Source organism: Haliotis asinina, chromosome 11 (genome assembly GCF_037392515.1).
Source record: "Haliotis asinina isolate JCU_RB_2024 chromosome 11, JCU_Hal_asi_v2, whole genome shotgun sequence".
NCBI classification, from domain to species: domain Eukaryota; kingdom Metazoa; phylum Mollusca; class Gastropoda; order Lepetellida; family Haliotidae; genus Haliotis; species Haliotis asinina.
The window spans coordinates 27318567-27336113 of record NC_090290.1 but is presented as its reverse complement, the minus strand read 5'-3'; the positions used below and the strand labels follow the sequence as shown (position 1 = coordinate 27336113).

Sequence of the window (17547 nt, the reverse complement as noted above, 5' to 3'; positions counted from 1 at the left end):
TCCACACCACAAGACATCTCGCAGTTACAGTCTTGGATGTAAAACAGAAGTATGCAAAGTGAGAATAGTTTCTAATAAAGATTATACTGACCACTGAGTCGACCCCCCCGACATCAGACATCTGCCAGTTACAGTCTTGGATGTAAAACGTAAGTATGCAAAGTGAGAATAGTATCTAATAAAGATTATACTGACCACTGAGTTGACCCCCGCCCCCCCCACATCAGACATCTCGCAGTTACAGTCTTGGATGTAAAACGTAAGTATGCAAAGTGAGAATGACAGTGTTGGCTCAAGAGAGGGTTTTGGAGTGTTTTGACTCATCAAATTCAGTGAGGACCCCCTCTGTTTTACATCTGCCCATCTCTTTCACATTGGAGGGGGTCCAGAAACATTATTTTCATCAATTTGGACCCACTCAAACTTTCTGATTGTGTGCCATACTTCAATTGACATCTCGGCATTCGTCACCTCAAACTTGATGCTTGGGCATGATGTTTAATGATAAAAAAAAATGTGCATAAAGCATTTTTGTCAAAGGTCATAACCTAGCACAATACATGCACTAAGGTCCGTAATGTATGTACAGGTGGTGGTATGTTGTCTAACACATTTAGAATAGCAGACTGTGGCAAATAGCGTCATTAGAAACTACTTTTTATCCAATAAGATTGCTTCTTACAAATCAGAAAATACTCTTGGCAAGGTTGATGTTCAGAGCTTTCAAACGATACCTGCCATCAAATGAATCACTGCCTCACATGTTATTTGAACGGAATTTCAAAAACAGAGGTATTTGCCCCAGTTGTATCCCGTTACCGAGCGGAAAGCCATTGATATTGGGGAAAATATGACTATAGATATTATTTGAGAAATCTATAGTAATGATTTTACAATTACGCGAAATGGAAAATATAAAAGGGTAAAGGGAAACTTAGCGGTATCGCATCGTGGCTCTCAGCAGGGGGATGTAATGACATGTTACAAATGAATGCCCCCACTCCAATAATTGCTCACTTCTTTAAAGTGCTTGTGCAACCAACAAAACAATAGCAATCAGGTCCTCTATCAAAACAACAGGAAGCAATCACCATATGTGAAGTGACAGGAAACAGCTGATCTGATTGACAGGTCAAATGGCGACTGGACATGATTATAACTTTTTAAAAATTAAGGTGTACCACTAACCTGTAAGATCGTCCTCACAGGGCCAGAAAAATACTTTCGTGAAATTGTGCCTTATAGATAAGCCAACTCCTTTCTACAGACGTTTAGATTCTTTGGTCCTCAAAATTCAGCTTATATACGGTAATATAAGGTAATATATGGTAATTAAAGACAACTGCCATTAACTCACTCATCCCTCACTTGTCCATCTGACTGTACAAAAGGGTACAGTGTAATCACAACCAATTACAACGTATATCAACCTCCTCTCAACTTAGTAAATACCATCACAGTGCACACCAACCTCATCAATCATAAAATCTCACGTTACACATGTATACCAAACTGTAATCACTATCAATCACTGAACATTTAACTTACCCTGCTAAATCACTAATCAGCAATCCAATATTTATCAACCTTGTCAATAGTATATACTCACTATGCAGCTAGGTATGTGTATCACCCGCTTTATAACAGTGTTGGTATCCACAGCAAAACGTTGCATTAATTAATAATTATTTCTTGTATAAAAAAAAATGTGTCTAAGAGATGAGTCCTCGTGACCTTAGGCTCAGGATTGATCTAGAAACATCTTTCTTACTAACTAATCTGAGACAAAATCTTCCTAATTAATTGCACGCTAACTCGAAAACAAATAATCGAAAATGACTCAAACTAATGCCAAAGACAAAAGGAAAAACACACCAACTCTGCAGAAATTTGTTATAATTTTTGTCAATAAAATATACACGTTTAATAAACCATCATTAATTTCGTGTGATACTGCAAGATTTGTTACATGGGTGTAGCAATAGCTGAAGTAAGTGCGAGGCACAGGCAAATCTGTCATGTGATGGATTATCCTACCGAATGAACGATTGGCTCATCTCACACAAAGAAGTTTACTGCTGATGTTAAAGCTTTGATTTACAAGGTCTAAGTCTTCTTCTTGGCTGAAACTCATTGGGAAAGACCATTTAATGCACATGATAAATTTCTTAAACGTGTATCTTGAGCTGTTGGGGTTCCACAGCAGTAAGTGAAAACATTATTAAAACAATGACGAAATCCATCAAACACGAGTGCCCAGGAGAGTCACATATCAAAATCCATGACATTTGAAAAACTTGATTCGTTTCAAAAAGAACTTGTCCAGAGCAAAATCCGAAGGTTATATAGCAAGAATAGACACTTATCATTACGCATATTAAAAAAAGAAATGGAAACTCCATGTTCCCTCTCAATATCTAAGTACAGTCGTGCCCCGTTTATCCGAACCTCAGATACCCGGGAAACTAGCCTTTCGAACGAAAATTCCTTAACACGAATTCACAACGTTGTAAATTTACTCACCTATCGGGAAATCCAGTTTCTGTAACCGTACAGTTATTTTCACATAATAAACCACTAAATTATGTGCATTTTTTGTCTCGCATATCCAGATGGTTGAGCACCTGCATGTTTACACATGCAATTACCGAGGGCCTCGCATGCCAGAACATGAAAGAAGTCGGCAGTCTTTGCAGCGTGAGAAGATTAACTACCTCTGAGTAACAAGGTGTTAATTTTGAGGGGTGTCAATTTGTGGGTCACCATAAACCATAATGATATTTGTTTATGTGCAATCAATAAAGATTATGTCTGATGCCTTTGTACATTTCTTTGTACATATGGCCCGCGGTTCAGACATCCAAAATTTCACTTATCTGAACAATTTCAATGCTTAATAAGTACGAATTTCGGCGCACCAATGTTAGCAGGGAAGTGAGACATATTCTTCGTGAAAGATTAGATATTGTGTGAATGTGAAATACTTATTCACGCACCATACGTCCAAAGAGGGAAGAGAGTTTGAGCCTGTTTATCTTGGTAAGACTTGGGTGAATGCAAGCCACACTGCAAAAACACAATGGGTTGCTAGCACTGAAGAGGCATGTTACAGAAGACTGCCTATAAGCAAAGGGGAGCAACTCATAGTGCTTCATGGAGGTTGTAAATCTGTGGGATTCTTACCTGGGTGTTTTCTTGTGTTTAGGGCTAAAGTGAGTGAGTGAGTGAGTTTAGTTTTACGCCGCTTTTAGCAATATTCCAGCAATATCACGGCGGGGGACACCAGAAAATGGGCTTCACTTTAGGGCTAAAGCCAAAGATTACCACACCAAAATGAATGGACAGGTTTTCATGGAATGGGTCCAAAAATAACTGGTACTGGCATTGCCATCAAAGAGCTTAATTGTCATTTAACAATGCTCCATACCACAGTGTCAAGAATCCTGATACGAAAAGCCCCAACTTCAAATTCAAGGAAGTCATACATGGTAACACGGATAGAAAACCATAATGTACCATTTCCACATAACACAAGCCTTTCAGAAAGAACACTTTTTACAGAGGTAAAGGCATTCTAAAAGTTACCTTCCATGATTAAAACTGGACAAATCGCAATAAAGATACAAAAAGTACTCATAGTTCCGCCTATTACAACACACTCAACAGCTAATGTGCCGAGGGGTTATGTGACAAAATGTTATATGTGCCGATAGCTGATGGCGTCCTCTTTGATTTTACCTCACAACTTAAGTGACAATGGCCAGCAATTAAAAATGTTCCTGATGTCATTTCTGAAATGGATGTTTGGCCACATCCATACGATACAGTTTTACATCTTTCATGACAAACTTCTAGTGAAAATGAAGAAGAATCAACAGAAATGGAGGCACCTCTTGATTTCCAAATAATTTTCAAAACAGTCCACATAATGTATCTGGAATATTATTTCTCAGCAAAATGTGATACAGTTGCAGCTAGCACACCCATCCCTATTAATAAATGTTCAGTCACTAAGATAATATATATTTTTTAAAAATGTGATTGCATCCTTTTGTCTAATGGGCAACTGCTAGGGAGTCTGGGATTTTAAAAAGCTGACCATGCTTCAGATTGGGACAAAATAGAAACTTTCTGTTACAAAACATACACTTTTGCGAGGAATTATTTTCTTGAAAAAAAAAAAATAGTATCCTAGTTCTCACTACTGACATATCAAGTCTCCAAAACAGGATCCCAGCCTGGTCAAGCAGACATAATAAATATATTACTGATGCAAATATGTAATTGCCCAAAAACTCGGAAATATAAAATACAAGTCAGGACAATGCTATTTCCCTTGTGCTGTTTATGTAAATAGCTGTGGTGCTGTGTCACAGCCTTAGAATGACATCATGTGAGCCAATGAGAATACAGAACAACTTCTTTGGTACCTACTACTGACGAGTAGGGCGTTTGATGCTGATGTGTGTAAATGGACAAAATGGAAAGCAGTGCATGTAACAATTACTTCATCATTTGGAGTTCTCTTTAGCAATTTTCCTGAACAAACGCTATAGCAAAACACTATGTGAAATCTCTTTTGATAACCTGGTTTTGATAATAAGTATGTATATTTCACCACAATCAGACTTGATTTAATGTATGTTATTCTCTTTTACATACCACTGACAGCAAGTTGTAACATGGAATGATGTAGTATGCATGAATCTTGTGGGTACTGCTTTCTTCATCAGTCTTGCTGTTGATTTTCATGCCTCATATGTGCATGTCACTTTCAAATGCATCTGACTCGTATTGATGGGAACATTTTTCCTGTTTAAATCTGTCTGTATGTATTTAGCAATATGTATGTAAATGGTTGGAAGTGTTGTTGCTTGTACTAGTAGTATAGACCAATGCAAACATTCAGTCTGTGCATATGAATTAACATGCATATGCAAACTGTGAACTATGACCTTAAAGTAGAGGAGAAGTCTTTAACTATTACATACAATGCACTTGATTTCAAAATTAATTTATTTTTACTGAACTTAGTGTCAAACATATGTTATTTTATTCCCTTAGCAAATATCAATATTTGTAAACTTATCCTATCTCATGACTGGCACCTCTCTCTTGCTTCGAGCTGAACAAATGAAAACTCTCCCTTTAGGGAGATCATAAGTTTTGTGCTCAGTATTAAACAATATATTTTACTTCGGACTGACACATTGTGGGTGTTGTGTGGGTCAATACACATGGGAGAAACAGGGTTATCTGCTGAGGGTTTCAAGGCTCATAAATGTGTCTGTGCTCAAAGAACTGCAGATAGGGCTGGGAACACCCATGTTTACCAAGGCCACTCCCTGATCAAGAAACCATGCCTGGAGTGTAACACCATCAAGGCTCGTTGTTTGAAATCCCCACCCTCTGAGGCAAAGGATTTGGGGGATGCATCTTTGGATTCATATATCTCGCAAGACATAAAGAAACTTTTGGGAATGCTTGCTTCATCTGGTTTAACATCTCTGGGCAGTTCTAGGGTAGATAAACCTCTAGTGTCTACAGCCTCTTCTGACCTGCGATCTACACTCTTGGTTTATAGGGCCTCTGGTTCGTCTCAGACCATCACTACAGTCACTTCAGTTCATGGATCTTCATGACCTGCATTACCAAAAGAGTCTGTTTCTCCAAGTCATTCTAAACAATCCTGTTCAAGTCGTTAGTCTATCTCTTCGGAACGTTCCAGTTCTTCTAGTCATTTGAGATCACCTCATGGGTTTGTTTCTAATCCATCTTGTAGATCGAATGAGCTGTTCACCTGAACAGAGTGGTGCTATCATCAATCTGTTTCTGTTGATCATACTGAATCACGTGTTGATTTGCATGGTGGTTTTCACACTCCCTCCAAATCAATTCACCAGACTGAATCAACTCACTAGTTCGGATCAATTCACTAGGTCAAATCAATGCACCAATCAATGGTTGTAGAGATTCGCTTGAATGGGTAGGTTCTTCTTTTCACGATGGCTTAAGTCGCCGAACCAGTTCAGTTCTCCGTTTGGTTTCACCTTATCATTCAGAGGCGTTTCCACGAACCACAGCTTCTGGATCAAATCAATTCGCCTACCTGAACCGTTTCACCTCCACGATCTGGTTCGTCTGCTCATCCTTGTCCATGTCACTTGAATGCTCCATCAGACTGCAATGGTTCACATATTCACTCTGGGAGGTCTTACTCTAATGAATCACTACAACGTTCAGATTCACCTATCTGCTCTTGGCCATCCTGATGGGATGGTGTTTAAGACTCTTCCAATTGATCTAGATCTCCAGATCAAGTTAGGTCATCCCATCCTTCTGCCTCCCCAAAAAGATATATTCCAGTTTGATTTCACCTACTGGCTCCCCGCTTAGGTGCCAGTATGGTTCCTTGGATCGTCAATCGCCTTCACATCATACTGATTCTTTAGTACATACTACTAGAGCCACTATTTTACCTGAATTGTTGAACTCTACCCAGGATTCCTCTCAGGGGCCAGATTTGAATACAATACTTTGGCATATTCCGGTAGCATGGAATCAATGTCAACCTTTGACTACTTCAAATTCAGTTCCCATTGCATCCAATGGGATCCAGTCTTCCTCTGGTGTTTCTTATCAGCCTTCCTTCTTCACCAAATAATTCGGATAATTTTAACTCAGAGGGAAGTTTCCATTTGGTTGAGCTATTCACCCGCCGTCTACTACATCCACGGTCTCACTGACAACTTCGTCCTTTTGGATGCACGCCATTGTACTAAGGGCATGTGCCTTTGTTGGACTGCTACCCCTAACAGTATCCAATCTGCACAAGACCAAGATGTTAGCCTCTACGAAGACTTTACACAGCAACTATTCCTTGACAGCCATCATGAAGGTTGCTTCTGATGCTCAGATACAGTGTTTTCATCACATTATCTCATCAGCCACTGAAGTACAAGGTTGCACCATTTTGGACCTCTTGTCTTGGCACAGCAGCTATCATTGGTCCGCGCTTGTGTACATACTGAGTGAAATTCTGAATTTTATTTCTGATTATTGTTCGCAATTCTTCTGGGATTAGAACTCTTCACTCAATTTTACCAACAGAGATCATATCTCATATTTGCAATGTAGGAGTGCTGAACAATCTCACTAACTGACCTCTACTCAATGGAGCAAATCATGTCAGTGTTGTGAGTACTTCCAGATTTCCTTTGTGAATTTTGTAGTGTTATAGCTCCTGAGTGCCTTAGACCATTGTGGTCTAATATTCTAATAAATTGTGACAAAGTAAGGTGACTTGCCTATTTGCACCCTAATGCATATGCTAGGGTTGTGCAAACACCACATCACCTGGGAGCGATTGTGCCTAGTAAGCCAAGGGGTTCAGGAGAACCCATCACTAGCATAGGTACTATGATAGTTGGATCTGGCCTCTCTTGTTCACTGCTATCTACGGTTGTCATTAGCCTATACATAGTATACAGGCAGTGCTTTCTGACCTAGGGTAGTCTGTAACCCGCCATCCAATGGTGGGATAAGACCCAATCATGAGACAGGGTTAGTTTCAAAATCTGAAAATTTAACTATAAATTGCATATTTATATACTTATCCTATCTCACACAAAATATGCCAGCCCTGTCTCCCCGCTACACAGATTAGGGCCATTGCAATTACAACTGTCATTATCTACGTCGGTAGATAGGGGAGTGTGCTGCTTGCTCAGTATGGGACTGGGGACCTGTCCTATGAGGAGAGCAGCCTGGGGAACACAGACGTAAGGACAAGAGATTCCTACAGCGAAAGTTCTCATTCGTTCCACTCAGCGTCGAAGCAAAAGGGAAAAGTGCAAATTGTGACATTACTAACTTTATGTAGCCCTACCTGTCTGCAAGTACTTGTCTCTTGTGGCCTTGCTTGAAATCATCTCGTAGGTGCCAGTTGTTTGCGAATGGTGACCATGGACCCCCTACAAAATGAAAAGAGATGCATAAACCTTATTTTCATGTTCCAACATCAAACCAAATCCATACAGTCATTAATCTTAGCAGTTACTTAACTACCAACCCTGACAAACAACCTGAACACACGAAAACAAAAGAGTAGAAATGTTGAGTTGAAATTGTCAAAAATATAATCAGCTGTGTCTGCAACCTCTTGGATGCACAAGAGTGAAAACAAATTGTCCACTCTCTGCTATATTCAAGTTTCTGACACAATCGACTACATAAAAAACAGTCAGAGATTGACTGCATGCACTATGAATACAATGTCACATTGGGAGTACAATTTTATTATGCTGAAAATAAATTGTACCAGAATTACCTCACTAGAATTAGGTCAAATATCCTTAAGGAAGCAGTCTGAACATGCCCTACTTACAAAGTTCCCTTTCAAAGATTATATTGTTAAACAGTGTTTCAATAGAACTACAAATTCGATTTCAAATGAATTATTGTAAAACAGTGTTTCAACAGTACTACATGTTCTCTTTCAAATTATGTTGTAAAACAGTGTTTTAATAGCACTACAAATTCCCTTTCAAATGATTCATTGTAAAACAGTGTTTCAATAGTACTACAAGTTCCCTTTCAAATAAATCACTGTAAAACAGTGTTTCAGTAGCACAAGTTCCCTTTCAAATGAATGTAAAACAGTATTTCAATGGCACAGCATCCTTTCAAAAACTTATGTCTGCTCAAATTTGCATGAATTTCCAAACTTTCGCACATGTGCAAAATCATTACCAATTAGATGACAACATAGAGCAGTTTAAGACTGCGCAAATGTAATAAACACAGACAATTTTTGTAACTGCAATAGTGATTTTGCTTAATCTGATTTGGGTTAGTGTCTACCAAAATAGCAAAACATTAAGGAACAATGTGGTGGATACTGTTGCCTTAGCTTGAAGATATTCTTAAATTTGTCACACGTTTTACAATGTTTTCAAGTTTACAAAGCATAAACTGAAGGCCTACTGTGCAGTATGGTATCTGTAATTTAGCATAAAATTTCAGAGGTAACAACACCTTTTCATTCAAATGGACAGTGTCAGCAGATGCCTGGTATGGAATATCCAAAATATCAAAATTATTTCCAACGAGTGTCAATAAAACCAACACTTTCGAAATATAATTCGGAACTTCTTTAAAGACATGGGACCTTGTTGAACTGAATTACCATACTCTTTGTGGATTCAGAAAACTATGCGAGAAGAATAGTTACTTTCTGGAATATTGGGCAGAATAATATAAAATTGTATTTCTTAACTAAGAGAACATTAATTGTTTTGAATTTTGTTACAACCTAATTTATTTACAGGTATGAGAGGTACATTGGTGTATTATAGGAATAATATAGTAATTAAAACTGCCAATATAATTAAATCATTGGAAATAATAGCAAGGTATGTTTTTTAAAGAATCTTGTGTCCTTTGGTAAATGTAGAAAAGTAAAATTTATGTGGTTTTCATGTAGAGCTAGGCATTCAAAAACTATATAGATATCATGGCAGAGCAATCACTTGGTTTTGTTTTGAACATATTTTTTTGAAAATGAAATGGATTGGGCACAAGTTATAAAACTTAGGAATGCTTGCTCCAAGAAGTTGCATATGTCATATTTACAATATACAATATTCACAACACTGACAACAGGGATTTGTGGCAATAATATGTACAACAACAAACGACAAAAATCTTGAAGTAGATAAATGATTCCTGAAGGTAAGATGGTCCAATATTGTGAAGAATTTTATAAAACAAGCAAAGTTTTCTAATTCACCTACGTTCACTTACAGTTTCCCAACCAGTTTCAAAATACAGATGATCACAGGAAGTATATTTTGGAAGTCCTGTCATTATATCAGCTGCTTCTAACAGTACCTGTTCTAGAGAGTTTGTTCAGTTGCACAACCATCCCACAATTTACATAATGAGGATGAATGAAAACAGTGTAGACCATTGATGATCTTGTGATGTGATGAGACCAGCTTCCATTAGAAGATAATGTTACACCAAGATGTTTATGAAAAGGTGCAGTTTTAATGTTACAGCTGTCAAGATGTAAACTGTCTAGCTTGTCACTTGCTATTGTTGAGAACAATACAGCTTCAGTCTCATCAAGGTTCTATTTGAGTAACTCGTTCTTAGCCCAATCACTTAACACGCTTTAGTTTTCGTTCATAATTATTTGTAATGATTGCATGTTATTGGAAGGTAAACCAAGTGATGTATCATCAACAAACACTCTTGTTGAACAGTTTAATACATTGGCAATTTTGTTCACTTACACAGTGAAAAGAAAGGGACCCAACACTGAACCCTGTGGGACTCTGACTTGTAGTGTTCTCGAATGAGATAATGTGCCATTCACAAAACTGATTGGGTATGTTTGCTTATGTAGCTAGCAAGCCAAGTTAGTAAGTTACCTTTAAAGGTCACATATACTCTAATAGGGTACAAATGCCAAATCACCTGCTGACATAGTTATAAATGAAAACCCGTCATTAAAACTGCTCATTTCGATCTTTGATTACCTTAAATCGACCTTTCTGTCAACAGTGCACAATTCTCAACAGCAAACGAAATTTCAACCAATCAAGAGTGGTGCGTCTCCGTGACGTAACAGCGGGTATAGAAATGAGGGTCTGTGCAGTATTCATCTACATTTCAGGAGTTAAACTATTTCGTTTACAGGTTTGTACAAACCTGAAATCACGAAAGCTGTTGAGAAAAATGAAAGCTATTTGTTCTCACAATCTACTATCATTTAGTTTTGTCTCCTGTTCGCCTAGTTTTCGAGTTACAACCCTTGTTTTCATAGATGAATCTGTCAAAATCACTCGGTGTCATTAGGTTGTAATCCGTGTTAGGTGGTATAAACCTACACGTTATTTGTCATCATTCACTTGATGCTCAGTTAATGAATTTATAACAGGTATAATTAGTGGTAACGCCACTTAGATTACCCGACAAAGGCCCCCATTTGGCATTTCTTTTGTCTGGATCGATCAAAGGATGAACCGATAACACGCTGATTGATAATTAGTTTTATGGGGATTTAAATGGGGGATTTGTCAAAAGGTAGTGTTTATGTATATACATTTACTAATCTATACTGAATACACTCTGTCGTGTTTGTGTCTATGTAAAACAACACCCTTCTTTCAAAGGATTAACCGCCAATACATTGATTGATTGCTCATTATTGGCTAACTAAATAACTTTTTAAAAAGAATGGCGCACATTATGCAGTTAGTTGCCAGGTGTGCTATCTTGGGTAACCAATGAAACTATACAGCAATGTGAAAAACCTGAAACGATACATCACGTTTTCGTATATTAGACTGTTAAAAGACACATCACTTGGGAAATCTGCAGATGAATTATATATCACTTGTTTTTGTGGATATTGATGGATACATTCCTCAAAGAAGGTAATAGCCTGACATTGCTCCTATAACTTTAATTTTAATATTTGCATTTTTGTTTTTAATAAGTTGTCGTAGCTTTCAACAGAGTCATTGTTTTCGTCGTTAAGTGTAATGATACAGACGACATACACTAGGGCGTGCGTGCAAATTATGATTCATATAGGAAAACTATGAAATGTCTACATATTACATTCATGTTATACATTCGCAGATCGCTTCTTTTGATTAAGTTTCAAACTGCATACAGGTATGATTATAAAGTAATTAGGATTATGAGACCAAGTATAAAGACGTATAATGACAAGTATCTACATACTGGTGAGTGAATGTTACAAACCAAGTAAATTTAGCAAGTGAAGAAATTTATCGCGCAGTATTTACACTTTGACCCCGACCACGTTTAGGTTATGTTACAGGTTGTGTCATGCAAACTCCTTTTGGTAATGATTCAAATACATATTTATGTAGTTTTGATTTTCTAACTTGATGAGAACAAACCATACATAATCTCATTAATTCAAATGTATTTGACGATTTTCAAAAATGGTGGCACCCTGTCTTGGGATGAATGCTACTTAAGTTTGTTTTCACCGACCTACAAAAATACAATTACTTTCTGCTGGTAGTAAAATATGTATTTTATTGTTGGACAATAGGATTTTGCATGACACTGCTTATAACATAACAATTTCACTCTTGGAATCGGTCAATATAAGGGGTCAATATAATACTACTTACGATAATATTGTCACTTCGACCACAACCTCGTTTCCGAGGAAGAAAGCGTTATATCCATGCAAAATGCTTTTGGTCAGCAATGTGTAGTAAGCAGTCTTTATTGTATAAACTCGATGAAACTTGAACTCCATTTTCTATCCTGGAAGCGTGGTAGGGGGGCGAACCATCCGATTTAGTATATACCACAGGCTTCCACAAAGCTCACTTCACACACATTAACAACCAATTTAAGCACAAACTACGGAGTCTGGTGGAAATCTGTACATAGTGACACCATCACCCAACCCCAAGGAACAACTGACGGCAACACAACAATTCGGCATGTCTTTGGTGACATCGAGAAATCAGCAAAATGACGAGCATCCTACATATTTTCTATACATTTAATTGGATATTGTTCCATCTTATATAATGACGTCACTGTAGGGCTCTGGCGAAAAAGTTACATAACCTGTCTGCGGTTTCGTTTGCGGGAAGAGAGAAGCAGACGGCTTTTTAGCAACTCTTAAGCGCTTGGTATTAATTAACCACAAGTTTTTTTTTTAAAAAAATGGTGTTTCGTTTATGACTAACCAAAAGTCTTTCATAAGCACTGATAAAAAAGAATACCCAAAAATTGAGTTCAGTGGTCCTTTAACACCATACATATCCAATTTCAATAATAGCCCTCTATGCCAGACATGATCAAAAGCTTTGGAAAGATAACAAAATACCATACAGTAGTTTTCTTTGTTATCAAGCAATGTACAATTGACATTGTGGTAAATTTCTATAAGTTGGAGTACAGTACAGTGGCCATGCTGAAAACCAGACTGATATTTATATAATAATTTGTTATCAAGAAAGTAGTTAAGATGTTTAAAAACAAAACATTCAAATATTTTACCAACACAACTGATGAGTGATACTGGCCTATAATTAGATACAACTGAATCGTCACCTTCGTAAATAGCGGCATAACATGGGCCTTTTTCCAAACATTTGGGAAAGTACTCAATTGAAGAGAAAGACTGAATAATAAACAAAGAACTCTGCTTATGGACATGACAGTCTTCTTCAACAATTGATGACTAATTTTATCTGGCCCAGATGCTTTCTTGGAAGGAACTGAATTAATGACATCAGAAATTTCCCTCACTGTTATAGTTATCATATCAAGTGATGCACCCGAGTCATTTTTCTGGCATGATATGTGCTACGAATTGATACATCACAAGATAACTGTAATAAAACAACTTTTCTTTTATCAAATCAGTACCCATCATTGTTATGTGTCATCATCTAATTAGACAAAGTACCCTTCCCTAGAATATATATTCATGGAAAAATTTAAGGGAACGCATGAAATAGCCGTGACTTTTAATCTTTGAAACAGTAAGAGAAAAATTCATACAGATGAAAAGGCTTATGTCAAGTGATGAAAATCAATATCGAGTGTGTTCCCCATGTCTCTGGAGAACTGCTTGGCATCGTCGTGGCATGCTGCGAATGAGTGTACGGATGGTACCAATCGGAATTCTACACCATTCTTCCTGGAGAGCCACGAAAAGTTGTTGGGTTGAACAGGTCTGTCCCGAACATTGCGGCCAAGAACATCCCAAAGATGTTCGATGGGGTTAAGATCAGGACTTTTACCTGGCCATTGCAACACCTGGACACCTGCAGCCCTCAGTCTGTCCCGACAAACATGAGCAATGTGAGGGCGGGCATTGTCATGCTGGAACTCGAACATTCGACCTGCTGTACGCGCAAAAGGGATCACAGTCGGGTTCAAGATCTCATCACGATATTGTACACCTGTTATCCTGCCATCAAGACGCACAAGATCTGGTTTGTGGTTAAAGGGAAACCCGCCCCACACCATAACAGAGCCCCTCCAAAATGATCATGCTGTTTAATGGTGCAGGCACTGTGACGTTCCCCAACGCGTCTCCAAACTCGAATTTGACCGTCATTATGGTCAAGTGTGTACCTGCTCTCATCACTAAACATGGTGTTTCTCCATTGACGAACGGTTCTTCCTCCACGGTTCCGTGCCCACTGCAGTCTCAAGCGCTTGTGTTGCTCAGTCATGTTGATTCTAGCCAATGGACTGCGGCTTTTTAGACCAGCTGATTTAAGACGATTACGCACTGTACATGAACAAATTCTGACGTTTGTTCTTCGCCTGAATTCCGTATTGATTTTGGAGGAGGATTTGAACCTGTCTCACAGAGCAATAAGGAGTAGGGTCCGGTCATCCCGTGGGGTGGTTTTCTTTTTCCGTCCCCAACCACGCCTCATTTTGACGTCACCAGTCGCTCTATAGAGCTTCCAAAGTCTGGATATCATGCTAACAGATTTGTGAAAAGTTGTTGCAACCTGTCCTATTGAGCTTCCACCATTAACCATGCCAGTTGCCTCCCATTTCTGTGCCAAAGTTAAGTACTGTCTCGCCATGTTAACAATGTTTTTAACCGTTGTGTTTGACAGTGCACATACACGTCACGTGTAAATCTAAGTGCATGTAACTTTAGAAGCATGTAGTGCACATGCATGGAAAGCATTATGGTGAGTTTGAGTGAACTGTTCTTCACGAAAACGACAATACATGACGCTGAAGTTAGTAAACAGAAATATTGAATTGCCCAAAGAAACATGCGTTCCCTTAAATTTTTCCATGAGTATATGTTGGGCATAACTTTCAGAATGCATGAGTTGTATTTTTTTCACTAGCAACTCCTAACTGCGCATGAAGAATCTAGCTACTATTAACTGGACAGTGAAAGAAAACAGAAGGTGGCTTCAGTCATAACCCCAGAACTGACATCGCTTCTGGAGTCTGACAAAGAGGATTGTAACCTTGTCTACTCTGTTGGAGTTTCATGGGAAACACTAGCTGCTACACTATCCACTACACATGATCGGGGCCCAGGTGGTGTTGAGATAACTGATAATGTAGTGGAAATGTATTTGAATGTATTATGTCACATGATTTATTTAATCATCATTTGTGCGGACATTTTGTAATCACTGCATGCTAATAACTAAAACCAAATATAGCCACAAAGATTCTGATTTGCTGAAACTTGGGGAATATGGTTTACGTGATTAGTACAAATGTAAATCAGTGGGAAACCTAGCTGAATTAAGTAACTGAAACCAACTGAAAGTAGAGGATATGGGAAACCCAATCGAACCTCTTTGGAGTCTGGGTAACTGAAACCCAGTGAAAACCTACCGGAATAATGGAAACCCACTGGAGCCTTACAGGAGTCTGGGTAATAGATACACACTGGAGCATTACAAGAATCTGACTAATGGAAACCCACTGCAGCCTTACAGGAATCTGGATAATGGAAAAACACTGGAGCCCCTACTGGAATCTGGGTAACGGAAACTCACTGGAGCTATACGAGATTGTAGGTAACTTGTGAATTTCTGTTTTCCGGAAACTTGAAGGAAATGTAAATAAAACGATCTGGAAAGCTGTCAGTTAGGTTTCCGGTGACCACAATTGAAGTTATTTTTGCTGTGAAACACGTTTCCTTCCTACAGACTTGCAGTTCACGAGGCCGAGTGTCAGTGAGGGATTAGTCTCATGAGTCTGTCAAGTTGTCGTCTCTGCCTGATGGACCTGTTGAAGAGCTGTCATCATGGCTTGCTAAAGTCAACGTTCAGATGAGTTTGTACATCCTGAGTGTGGTCCCAAGAGACCAGTAGAATCTGACGTGACTGCATAGTAGGAATGATGATTGCAACACATGAGAAGTAATCACAAAGGTTGCAGAAGTGGGAGAGTTTGCAAAACCTGAGGGATGAGTCACCGAAAAGAATCATCGGTTGAGGGTCAGGGAATGCTCTATATACAGAAGACAGATCGTAATTGCTGAAGGATGGACTAGCCAACAGTCATAACTGACAAAGACGTCAGGGGCTCCCAAGCTGTCCATAAATGGGGGCAGTAGGAAGTATTCAGGTGAAAGGTTCAGAAGAGGCCACAAACTTTGTTTTCAGTTCATTTCCAGTAAACAGTCAATTAAAAGATTGAGAGTACACTCCATGAGATGGGATGTTTAAAAACTGATGGAAACAAGTACACTGGATATAAGGAAGGAGACATTCATTGATTCAGTAACTGTAAATGCATAAATGTGACATGTAATCTTCTTGTTATTTGCTTATTGTTTTCACTGTAACTATGAAAAGAATAAGAAATGGGGAAACTCCAAGAAGCCTTTCACATCAAAAGGCTTCAGCCATCAATCAACTGTGACCAAGGTTATTACATACCTCCTGCATATTTATCAGCTCAATAAAGCTGCTCATTGACGATATCGCTTATGTATACCACAGGTTTCACTACCCCTATTAGTGTTTACAGGCTTCATTTGTCAAAGCCCATGTGTTGTTATTGTGTCTGGCTTCCTACCCCAATCAAGCTGTACAAACATATCCACTACCTGTACATATGCTCCCCTTCCTCATACTGTTAATCACTTCCTTGATAACTGTGTTAGAACCTACAACAAAACGTCGCTCTCATAGCAATAAAGAAGTTGTTCATCCATATATTGTCATCCTTCCTTACTATTCCAACTCCTAAAAAAGAAAGTAATGCCTCTCAAAGAAAATATTGTTAAGTCTTATCAATTTACTGAAATTTGATATTTGCATAATGATGTGTACACATACTGCCTTGGATCATGGATATCAAAGACAATGTATATTGTGTCCAAAGTATCAAGATAACCTTTCAAACAATATTGAAACCGCTATGTGGCAGACAAAATTGTAAGAGCGGAATACTTTTTCCATAAGTATATTCTTAGAGGTAAAACCTTCATACACTCAACCATGAATGATTTATAAATTGTGTATGACAAATGGTGAAAAATACAGAATGCACAAAATTTCATGAATCAATTCATGCAAGGCTAACATATATAATGAGAATCGACCATCAGAATACAAAAGTTTTCTTATAGTATGAGCTTGTTATATCACAAAATCCTCCATTATCCAGTGTATCTATCATGATATATACCTTGGACACTGGGAATAACACTTGATCAGCTAGCAAACTGATCCATCCTTTGTTTCTATTTCCATGTTCCTTTTGAATGATTCTAAGAGAAGGACGGTGGTACACTGGTCTAGGATATTTAATCCCAGCAAAATAACTTCTTTGATTGGCATTTTAACTCATCAAGCCCAAGGGACACTTCAGTGCACAACACCTGAAACCCCATACTGATTGCCTGGCTTGCTGTGGCGAGACTAATTAGGGCTATTCACGCCTTGTCAGTTTCAAAAGTCAACAATAGTCGATTCTGCCAGGCTCATAAACACTGCTTTATTCTGTGACAGTTACGTAGTGCACATTAGT

At 38.3% G+C, this 17547-nt stretch overlaps 1 protein-coding gene across 1 annotated transcript in view; it reads right to left on the bottom strand.

The window, feature by feature from the left end:
* The window catches only part of LOC137256621 (autophagy-related protein 9A-like), a 335545-nt gene that overhangs the window by 194163 nt on the left and 123835 nt on the right, over positions 1–17547 (bottom strand). Inside the window, exon 9 of the mRNA XM_067794505.1 lies at positions 7889–7973. Coding sequence (XP_067650606.1) covers positions 7889–7973 — 85 coding nt within the window. The remainder of the gene's footprint in view (positions 1–7888; positions 7974–17547) is intronic.